This window comes from Danio rerio, chromosome 17, assembly GCF_049306965.1.
Source record: "Danio rerio strain Tuebingen ecotype United States chromosome 17, GRCz12tu, whole genome shotgun sequence".
In the NCBI taxonomy this organism is placed as follows: domain Eukaryota; kingdom Metazoa; phylum Chordata; class Actinopteri; order Cypriniformes; family Danionidae; genus Danio; species Danio rerio.
In genome coordinates, this window is record NC_133192.1 from 34985700 (window position 1) to 34998077 (window position 12378).

General features: G+C 32.7%; 1 protein-coding gene across 6 annotated transcripts in view; it reads right to left on the reverse strand.

The window, feature by feature from the left end:
- The window catches only part of efr3ba (EFR3 homolog Ba (S. cerevisiae)), a 61145-nt gene extending 49919 nt beyond the window's left edge, over nucleotides 1–11226 (reverse strand). For 3 of the 6 annotated variants that reach the window (XR_012393026.1, XM_021467451.3, XM_021467450.3), the window contains exon 1: nucleotides 11019–11226. Coding sequence is in view for 4 of the 6 variants with exons in the window: in XM_021467451.3 (XP_021323126.2) it covers nucleotides 11019–11190 (172 nt within the window). In the remaining 2 variants the exon portion in view is untranslated. Of the gene's footprint in view, nucleotides 1–8965; nucleotides 9191–11018 lie in introns of those variants that run through there. The other 3 variants (XR_012393027.1, XM_073927775.1, XM_001921904.9) reach the window with 1 other exon arrangement.
- Between the last annotated feature and the right edge of the window lie 1152 nt (nucleotides 11227–12378).

Here is a 12378-nt window from a genome sequence, read left to right on the forward strand (position 1 = left end):
ATTTTTATTTATTTATTTGTTCATTGTTCTGATATTTAGTTTCAGTGTAAAATTATTACTTACGTTTAAATGCCAAAAACATATTTTCACTTATTTTTCAGGGCCAAAGAGAAATGGTCTATTGTTTGTTTTTAATTTTATTTAGTGCTGTATTAGTTACTGAGGAGCACTCATAAATAACACTTTCAATTATAAGAAGTTTTCATGTGATTTACTAAACCAGTAGTGTTTTGAAATGAATAAATGCATAATAATCGTGATAACTCCATGATTATTCCTCAGACTATAATTATACAACCAAAATCTATAATCATTGCATCCCTATTGACAAGCTGGGCTGTTTCGAGGGAAAACTACACAAACCAGAGCATCATTTTACATGTTATAAAAAGGGACATGATATGTCTTCTTTAAAAATAAAATCACGCATGCAATTTTATATTGGTTTATCAGTGAGACAATCAGTCTGCAAACACATGGTTATTGTAGGTTTACTGACTCAGACCTGCTGTGCCTCTAGTTACAATCAAGCTGCTGTTTACAATGTTTATGGACAGAGAGAAGCAGAAGAGCTGGAGCATGAGTCACACATCGGCCCACCTGCTAGTGTTTTGACACATCAGCGTGACACCTCTATGCCTAAAGCAACACAAGCAGAAGTTTAAAAAAAAAGGAAGAAAAAAACAACAACAAAAAAACTGACAGTCGACACTGAATATTTCCACCCCCACACACAAGACTGCAGTAAATCCTTTCACGCTTATGCCGTTTCTCACTCAGAGAAAAAAAGGGGGTCATTAATGACTGCAGTGTGTTATCACTTAAAAAAGTGACATACAAACAAACAAACAGCTACAGATTGGGTGAGAATGTAATGACAATAATTTGTAAATCTGTTATCAACCTTTTTAAAAGAGGTTAAATGCACTTTTCAAATAGAATAAAACTGGTTTTAGTTTTGAAAGGAAAAAAATACAGTGATATAAGTACAACAATTAAATAGCAGCACTTATTAATCTCTGAAGCCAAAACAAATGACTAGATTTTTTTATTTGAATTATTTATTTATTAATATTAATTTAAAGGCACAATATATGTGATTTTTATTAAAATATTTAAAAATCACTACAACAGTGGTATTTATTTTGCTGACTTTGTAGTAACTGTAGTTACATTACAAAAGTCATTGTTTCAAAGAATGTTCAAATTAGGGCTGCACAATATATCATTTCAGCATCGCTATCGCTATGTGTGCATCCACTTTTTGTCTTCAATCATCTGAATTTTAAAATACACAATATTTTTACTTTACCTAAGAATAGTTGTTTGTTAGATATTTGGACTGGAAATGAGACAAAGCAAAGAGAAGCATATTATGCATTGTGATTATTTAATTTCTGTACCTAAATACTGTTAGACTTCCCAGAAAACCGATCAAACTATCTTGTGAAACTGTATTTATATCAAAATGTTTATTGCAGAAAAAATAAAATAGCCCTAGTTCAAATCCAGAGAAATAAGCCATTTTTATCTAATGACACTAAATTATGTCTTGCGTGGCCATGCTAGTAATGACTTCATTCACTTTCACAAGATATGCTTTTATTCGTTCAGTGATTCATTTGTTCCCAAACCCCTCCTTAGCACGAAGCTGATCTGCACAGATTGGACCGATGACAGTCTGTTGCGATTGGTCGACAGCGTTTAGCGTGAGACAGAGTGAAATGCCCACCATGGTTTATCAACAATATTGAAGTAGCCAGAGTGTATGTGTGAGCATACCGGCCAACACTCCTTTTTTCACGGGAGTCTCCCATATTTCAGACCCATCTTCCGCCAAACTCCCGTCATTTTAACCCCCCACCCCTCTCCTTGTGAAATGGAGGAAAAAACTGGTCCACTGTAAAGTTCCTGTCAAGCTCTGACAAAGTCCCATACATCAATAGTCTGATCCTTCCTTTAACAAACGGCCAACGAGTACCCTGTTGTAAGCATGCAGATTGCTGAAGCACATGTCAGAAAAATGACGGGAACACAGCACAAGACTGGGGCTATTATGCTGAGGTATTTTTGCAAAAATAAACCTCAACCACTCACTCTTCACAGTTTCATCATCAGTTAAAGAAAATAACACTAACTTTCCCAAACACTTCCAGTAATATCCAGACGAGCACAGTGTTTTCACGATTTGATTCAACCGGGATCTGCTAAAGTGTTTGTCTTCCTCTTTTTCTTTGCTACTGTTTGTGGGCGGGCCACAGATTTCAATTTTGCCGGGTTTGTGCACCAATTGCAACAATTGAGCAGGGCTTAAGTTTCATATTAACGTCACACCGAAGCAGCTAAAGACTCGTTATCAAGTCGATTCACTTGAAGCTCTGTGAGTCGACTCTTTTATAAATGAATCAATAGTTTTAAACTCTGTGCACTTTCAAATTTAAGCCTTATCTGGATATTTCACTTCACTTAGAGCTGTGTTACACACTACATGGAAGGTCATTTAACAAAACCCACAATAGGGGCTCTTTTATGAAAAAAAAAAGATAAAGGGAATGAATATCCCATAAACAAGAGAATTTAAATTCTAAAGAATGAAGCAATGCCAAGGTCATACAGGCTCTATTCTCATGGAGAATACTGATAAAAATGTGTAGCTTTGAGTTCTGCTTTGTGTAACAGTATTTGCCGAATGCATTAGATATAACTGAATCACTAGACAAACTGTTAAGTCAAAGAAGATGCATGTCAGGTGTTTCAGATGTTTTCTCACTAATATAAATTTTATCTGTCCCATGCATTTGCTGCAGTTCATAAATCCATGCCCTACAGCAAAAGGAACTGCTGTACTAGTACTATATTAGCTGTATATATAAAATGCAAGTGCTCTGGGACAGGGTGGTAAATATAACACCTCCACAGTTCCCTCAGGTTTACAACCAACATAATTCTCATGGCTGTGTTTCCACCTCTATCATTCACCTGGCACACTCGTGTGACTAGGGCCCGAAATATGCTTTTAGCTTTATATATTTATATCCATTTCTTGCTATATCACAAAGCTGTACATTTCACAACAACATTAAGACACATTTTTTAAAAGTGACTAGTTGACTTTACTTTAAAAAGTGTGTAAACACCTTGCTTTTGAAGCAGTTAGTTTACTTTGCCTAAAGTGATTAAACCCGCTGCCTTCACATATATTTCACATATAAAATGAAGCCATGATCATATTTAATTCTGGTAAAATAAGCGTAATCTACAGGCATCTGCCTTTTATATAAACCACTCCTGATACCAAATGATCAACTAGAAGTCAAGTTATTATTTGTTAGTCCTAAAACTTGGAAAGGCGACAAGATTTTTGTATGTGTCTGTTTATTGTTCAACGTTTTGCTCAAAATATTCACATCATCTATTATTTAATGCATCATTTATTACAGCACATCATCTATTATCTACTATGTGTAACATAGTTATTGGTATATATATATATATATATATATATATATATATATATATATATATATATATATATATATATATATATATATATTTTATTTTTTTTTTTTTTTTTGTAAGTAATATAATTGACTTTTAAAATTTCTTAGTACACAAGCAGCTGACTAGGACAAGAAGTTATTCAAATGGATTTTATTTTCACATAAACAAGTAACTTTTAAGAGGATAGTTTAATTGGCCAAATCTCCACAAATCCCACTCTAAAATGCTTGGTGATATCAACCCAATCAGGGACTAAGTCAAAGGAAAATTAATGAATAATAGGACCCAATTTACCCCAATGTTTGGGTTTGTCTATATTTGATTTATTTTGAGTTTAAATAACCCACCATTTCTTTGAGTGCAAGGCTGGAGATTTGGTATTTGGTTCCAGGGCTGACAAAGTCTCCTAAACAACAATTCAACATCACCAACATCATCACAAATTGATAAAAAAAAAGGTTTCATGAAAAAAGACTCTTTTTCAAGTAAAGCTCCTTTAGTTTTTTAAAGGAATCACACTCTAAAATGCTAGGTTATCTCAACCCTATTCTGGTCTAATACAGACTAAACCAACTGCTGGGATAATTTGTTTATTAAATTAATAGGAACAAGGCACTAAAGGCAGTTCATTCCACTGTGGTAAACTCTGATAAATCAGGGATAAATTCAAAGGAAAAATGGATGAATAATAGGACCAAATTTAACCCAATGTTTGGTTTTGTCCATATTTTTCCAATTTGGAGTTTAAATAACCCAGCATTTATTTATTTATTTATTTATTTATTGAGTGCACGGCTAGAGATTTGTGATTTAGTTCATGGACTTACAAAGTCCCCAAAACAATTCGGCATCACTATCATCACAAATTGATGAAAAAGGTTTCATGAATAAAGACTCTCGTTCAAGTAAAGCTCCTTCAGTTTTTTTTAAAGAATCACACTCTAAAATACTAGGTTATTGCAACCCAATTCTGGTGTAACACAGACTAAATCAACAGCTGGGTTAATTTTAGTATTAAATTAATAAGACCAAGGCAGTTTATTCCACTGTGGTGACCTCTGATGAATCAGGGACTAGGTCAAAGGAAAATGGATTAACAATAGGACCAAATTTAACCAATGTTTGGGTTTGTCCATATTTTATCAATTTTGGGTTTAAATAACCCACCAATTCTTTGAGTGCAAGGCTGGAGATTTGTTATTTGGTTCCTGGGCTTACAAAGTCTCCAAAACAACAATTCGACATCACCAACATCACCACAAATAGTTTCATAAAAAAAGAGACTCTACTCTCATCTAAGTAAAGCTCCTTCAGTTTTAATGTTAATATTTTTGTTGTTATTTGACAACTTTTTCCCCCACAACATATATTTTCCATGGGTGCCAATATTAATGCAGGGTTCTGTACTTTGTTGCCAAGAAAAACCCATCATGAGCATCTGCAATCTGCATACTCTGCAAAACAAAGGCTATAGCTGGCACTGAGGCAAAGAGGATTATGTCATAATAAAGAACCCGTCATGCTCAGATGTACTATACTTTGGCTAATATGATATCCTCCGAGCTGGTGTGGGAAAGTAGAAGACATCCAGCTTTACTAGGGCTTTGCTAAGGGCTACTAAAGCAATTACATAACACACAACTCACTATGCATGTGAATGAATCAAACTCCATGTTGTGCCAGGCCACAGTATTGAAAATCAATCTTTCCGAAACACAAAACGCAAACCCAGGGCACCTTCTCCCTCTCTCCTGTGTGTTTCTAAATTCGTTTCCTCCAAATAGTTCAAGCTTCTTGAAATGACAGCTATATTTAGCACATCAGCCACTGCAGATGCCACATCCATTCAGATTGGCCAAAACAGGACACAATATCAGAGACAGTCACTCTCATGGCAGTGTTACGGGGGATTATAACAGTAATATGTATGTAAGTACAGTAGTATGCAAGTACTTCAGGATATATTTGAATACGCTGATCCACAACCAACGTTCCTTATTATTATTATCGGTATTCAGAAATTATTTAAATATGCTGATTAGTTGCACAACCAACATTACTTCTTATTATTATTATCAATATTCAAAAAATATATATTGTAATATGCTGATTATCTGCACAATCAACTTTACTTATTATTATTATCATCATCACTATTCAGAAATTATTTTAATAAGCTGATTAGCTGCATAACCAACATTACTGCTTCTTATTACTATCAATATTCAGAAACTATTTTAATATGCTGATTAGCTGCACAAACAACATTACTTATTATTATTATTATTATTATCAATATTCAGAAATTATTTTAATACACTGATTAGCTGCACAACCAACTTATTATTGTTATCATCAATATTCAGAAATTATTTTAAAATGCTGATTAGCGGCACAACCAATATTACTTATGATTATTATTTAATAATAATAATAATAATAATAATAATAATAATAATAACAATAATATGAAATTAATTATAATACAATACTTATTATTATTAATATTATTATCAATATTCAGAAATTATTTTATTAAGCTGATTAGCTGCGCAACCAGCATTACTTATTATTATTATTATCAATATTCAGAATTTTTTTGAATATGCTGATTAGCTGCACAACCAACATTATTTCTTCTTATTACTATCAATATTCAGAAATTATTTTAATATGCTGATTAACGGCACAAACATTACTTTATTATTATTGTTATTATTATTATCAATATTTAGAAATAATTTTTAAATGCTGATTAGCTGCACAACCAACATTATGTATTACTGTTGTTATTATTATTATCGATATTGAAAAAGGTTGTGGGGCTTTTATGTGGCATTTTTGGGTATTTTTAATGAAGCACGCAATATCAACAACAGTCAATGTCATATGGCCATGTCACAGGGGAAAAAACAGAAATACAAAGAGGGAACTACACGGTAGGCTGAAGAATGTAATCTATTGCTTTACTTCCTTAACTGTGTTGCTGTCATCTCTACTTCCATGAGGATCTGGTTAATCTTAAACCATTATTTGAGAACTCGGGACTCTTGATTCTATGCTGCTTTGAATAAGCTTTGGGGTGTAGTTAATGTGTTTCAGAACTGCTATTAAAACATTACATATTATTTCCCTAGAAATGACACGCAGTGAAGTCCAAACCTCATATATATATTTACAGTTGAAGTCAGAATTATTTGCCCCCGTGAATTATTAGACCCCCTGTTAATTTTTTTCCCCAATTTCTGTTTAATGGAGAGAAAAAATTTTCAACACATTTCTAAGAGTAATAGTTTTAATAACTCATAATAACTGATTTATTTTATCTTTGCCATGATGACAGTTAATAATATTTGACAAGATATTTTTCAAGACACTTCTATACAGCTTAAAGTGACATTTAAAGGCTTAGGTTAATTACGTTATCTAGGCAGATTATTGTATAATTATAATTAGGCAAGTTATTGTATAACGACGGTTTGCTCTGTACACTATTAAATTGAAATTTAGATAAAAGGGGCTAATAATTTTGTCCTTAAAATGGTTCATAAAAATTAAAAACTCATTTTATTCCAGCCGAAATGAAACAAATATAAGACTTTCTCCAGAAGAAAAAAATAGTATCAGACATACAATGAAAATTTCCTTGCTCTGTTAAACATAATTTGAGAAATATTTTAAAAAGAAAAAAAATCAAAGGGGGGCTAATAATTCTAAATTCAACTGTGTATATATATATATTCTGGGAGTTAACATCTAATTTTAAAAAAGCTGAAAAATATACAGTATAATAAATAAAATTATTAAATAAATAAGTCATACAATTAATAATAAGAAAAAATGGTTTAAAAGTATTATTTAATATTTTTTTAACTCTTTCATCTTTCATGATGGACCAAATATCAAAGAACTCTTGGAAGTACTCACAGTGATTTTAGCTTAGCACCAAAGTACCTCCCACTTCATCTAACATTGATCAAAATATTTATGTATTTATGGAAGGTTTATAAAAAATAAAATAAAGGCATACAAGAATAAGATTTACAATTATAATATGGCACTGGCTGGGACAATTTTTAATATATTTAAGCAGTATTTTAAGGTGTAAATGGAATTAACTCATATTTTAAGACACTTATCATTTATTTGATAAAAGATAAAATAACATTGTTAATGTTTTTATTTAATTTTTTAATCAAATGTAATGTATTTATGTTTTAAAAGTAGCCTTTTTTTATTTTCAACATTATTAGTCCTGTGTTATGCCACATGATACTTCAGAAATTGTATTATGCTGATTAGTTACACAACCAACATTACTTATTTACAATTATTATTATTATTATTATTATTATTTATTTTTGAAAACAGTTATAGTGCTTAATATTTTTTGTAGAAAAATAAATTTTTGGATATTATTTTTAATTAAAAGAACATTACATAAAAACTAACATTTTTGCATTAAAATATTTAAAAAATTGTAATATCTTTGATCAATTTAAAATATGGTTGCTGAATAAATGTATTAAAAGCCTTTTTTTAGGATTCAGTGCACAAAAGAATAATTAAATATATAAACAAATATATATATATATATATATATATATATATATATATATATATATATATATATATATACTATAAAATATATTAAATTCTCAAATTCTGTTTACACTGACCATATAATCATCTTTGTACAAAAATCATTGTTCACAAGGCTATGTAAATTTAAATAATGTCAATGACATTTTAATTTAAACAAAATAAATACATATAAAAATAAATCTACTATTTAAAACAACAGGACAAATATACAGTACACGATTAGTCATTGTTGATCAGATCATTTTGTTTTGACAAAGTAAATATGAAATCTGCAAAGCTTCAAAATCTATCAGCATAAACAATCCTACAGTAGTCTAGACTCTATCAAAAAGCATTTTTCTCCTTCTCCTTGTGACATGGCTGTGGGTGAAATACTCAGGCTGTAAAAAAAAATAGTAATTGCTCTGGGATTGAAGTGCTTCAGCCAGTCGCACATCTCTAAAAGGCATCCACACTGAGAGAAATCAAAGTCACACAGCCTGACTGCCTGCAGCTTTATCCTAACACCTTCGACCACGCGTGCTGGTAGTCAGAAAACCTCCCATGAAATAGAAACCAAATCAATATGTGTACGATTCATAAATATCACAACACTGCAGTAGATCTCTGTGTGCGCGCGTTCTGTATAGCGCTCGTTTGAGTGTGGATGAACCTAAATCACTGACGTCTGAAATGAAAGGGAAAAACATGAAATATGAACAATAAACAGATAAGCAGATCCGCAATACTGCATGCAATCTGTTGCTTCAGCATCAATGCCATAATCTCCTATGATGCACACGAATCTTCCCTTCCCAAACACGGGCAGGGAATTACCATATCACACATAATAATCAAGCACTCAGACAATCGCCCTTACCGTACATTGATGGAAAACCTGATGAAATTCTCTGTTCTTTGCCTGAAGCCTCTCTTTTTCTGTCACATAGCCAGAGAGAAAGACAGAACGAGAGAGACACACACTCACTCACTCACTCACTCACTCACACATGCATACGGCGCATGTGACTGTTCTCCAATGACCTTGGATTTTCCAAACAGCGCGGCACAGCTTTCCCTCTATCAGGAACAATGCTGGTCTAACACACACACAGGTACACACACAGACTCGTGCCGCACGCAAAGCCCCTCCTCGGCAAAGATGAACACATTCACACCCCCCTGACCATTCAACAATGAGAGAGGCAGAGGGGGAGGAGATGGAGAGAGTGAAGACGCTGGAGGAGAGAGGGCGGAGTCTATTGGTGGAGCAGCGTGTCAGTCAGGAAGAAAACCCCGCCTCCTGCTGCTGACTCTGGTACACTGTAAAAATGCTGGGTTTTATCCAATTCCTTCATGTTGTCCCAACAAAAATCGATTCAGTTAGTTTAATCGTTTTTACAAAGATAATTGGATTGGACATAAAACAATTAAGTTGCCCCCCCAAAAAACTTTGAAATAGTGTTGTTTCAGGTAGTTTAAGAAGTTTGAACAACCAGCAAAAGTCATTTTTGAATGTAGTGTTTGATTGTTGCATGCAGATTTTGTTTTTAAATGAATGAAGCATGCATGACTTATTTTAGCTGCTATAAAAAGAGACTGATTAAATAATTACTTTGTCTGGAATTTGTAATAATATGCATGGTTTGAAGAGAAAATAAAAATACATATTGTGTAAATCAGAGAAATGAAATGCTACATAATAATAATAATAATGATTCATTCATTTTCCTTTGGCTTTTGACATATAAGTCCCTTATTCATCAGAGGTCGCCACAGCAGAATGAACCGCCAACTTATCCAGGAAATGTTTTACACAGCAGATGCTAATAATAATAATGATAATAGTAATAATAATAATAATAATAGGCAGTGAAACAAATTATAGTTCAATAAATCTGTCTTTAACAATGTCAATAAAAAAAGTTAATTATAATATTTTGCATTATATTTGCATTATTTAGATGGATGGATGGATGGATGGATGGATGGATGGATGGATGGATGGATGGATGGATGGATGGATGGATAGATAGATAGATAGATAGATAGATAGATAGATAGATAGATAGATAGATAGATAGATAGATAGATAGATAGATAGATAGATAGATAGATAGATAGATAGATAGATAGATAGATAGATAGATAGATAGATAGATAGATAGATATTGGTTTAATATATTGGGTTTAATTCATTAACATAATCCACATAAACAATGTGTAAGATCCAAAGTTTTGCATAGTTTCGATAACATTAATACAAATGAAATAGTTTGTTCATGCTTGTTCAGAGTGCTTTATACTGTTAAAAATAGATCCTTGGATTTATTATTATTATTATTTACTGTCATCATGGCAAAGATCAAATAAATCAGGTATTAGAAATGAGTTATTAAGACTATTATGTTTAGAAATGTGTTGAAGAAATCTTCTCTACGTTAAACAGAAATGGGGGAAAAATAAACAAGGGGCTAATAATTCTTACTTCAACTATATATTTAAATCAATAAATAACAAATAATCCATGAAATAAATAAATACATGAAATATGTTTAATACATCTGTCTTGAATGTTTATGTAAAAGAAAAGTGTTTTTTCTCTTTCTTTTTTTAACGCCTGATTGGAGAAGCCCTGATCCATGGCATGTGAAACAGCTCAGTTTTAATCTGAACGGGTTTCAATTTTAGCTGCTTGAATTACTGCAGCACATTGCCAAACAAAAAAAAAAGACTTTTATACCAGTTGCTAAATATTTCATAAACATTCGTATATAAAACATTCATGAGTCAAATTATGGACAAACCGAGAATGCAGCTGCTTCATGACACGTGTTCTGTAAATATAACTTTGATGTGGCGTGTTAGTCCAACAGCATAGAAAAAACAAACTGAATGGATACCAGAACAAAATAACTAAAAAAAGTGCTTACCTCCTCCGACCTGATGATCCAACAGAGCACTGCAGTCCAGGAGAAGTCTTCTTGGACCAGGAAAATCTGGGAGAGCTGAAAAATTGCGCAAACTTGGAAGCGGCATCTTCTTATTCTCATCAAAACCACTAAGAATAATATCAACTCTAGTTATAGACCTGTAAACTTTCATCTACTGTGAGCAATGTTAATGAGATGCAGTGACCACCCCCTTCCCTCCCTGCCTGTTGATTTGTTGCTCTCTCTCTCTCTCTCTCTCTCTCTCTCTCTCTCCATTGTCACTCGCTTAGATCAGAAACTCTTTATAGAATTCCCAGTGACGTTCATACCATATGCTTTCATACCATCTACGCTATTTTTGAGGTTAGGTTTTTGTCTAATTCACAGTTAAATTTTAGGTCTATACATTTCTATTATTAATTTCAGTACTATATGCATGATAATACTGATTCACATTCATCCACTGTTAACCATTCATACTTAGCCACTGATATGGAAACACCATATTTTTTTTATTGTGTTGACACTCACAACATTGCATTGTAAAATGATTTTACTAGTCTACAAAAAAAGCAGAAAAACATGGTTATCATTATATCACGGTAACCAAAAATCAACCATGGTTTTGCTACACTAACCATAACTTACCCACCATATATGCAGTAAAACTGTTGTTATAAAAATGATAACGAATGTCCCAAACAAGTGCTTTTACACATTTTATACATTAAAACTATTGTCGTAAGAGTTGTTATAAATACAAAATTTCAAATGTCAAGACAATTTCTATAACGGGTATCACGGTGACGCAGTGGGTAGCATGATCGCCTCACAGCAAGAAGGTCGCTGGTTTGAGCCTCGGCTGGGTCAGTTGACATTTCTGTGTGGAGTTTGCATGTTCTCCCCATGTTTGCGCGGGTTTCCTCTGGATGCTCTGGTTTCCCTTACAAGTCTAAAGACATGCAATATAGGTCAATTGGGTAAACTAAATTGTCCATAGTGTTGAATGAGTGTGTATGCATGTTTACCAGTGATGGGTTGCAGCTGGAAGGGCATCCGCTGCGTAATCGTTTGCTGGATAAGTTGGCGGTTCATTCTGCTGTGACGACCCTGGATGAATAAAGAGAATAAGCTGAAAAGAAAAAGAATGAATGAATGAATGAAATGTATATAACATCCATTAAAACTGCTGCCTTGGCATCATAAAACTGCACATTACACTAAAAAAGCACGATTAACAGGTTTTTTTTTTTTTTTTATACATGTAAACATGTTTATTTTTTCGAATGCACACATAGAATGTATGTCTAATTTGACTTGTTTGTGCACACAGATGGTTTGTGAATGCATTTTGCAACAA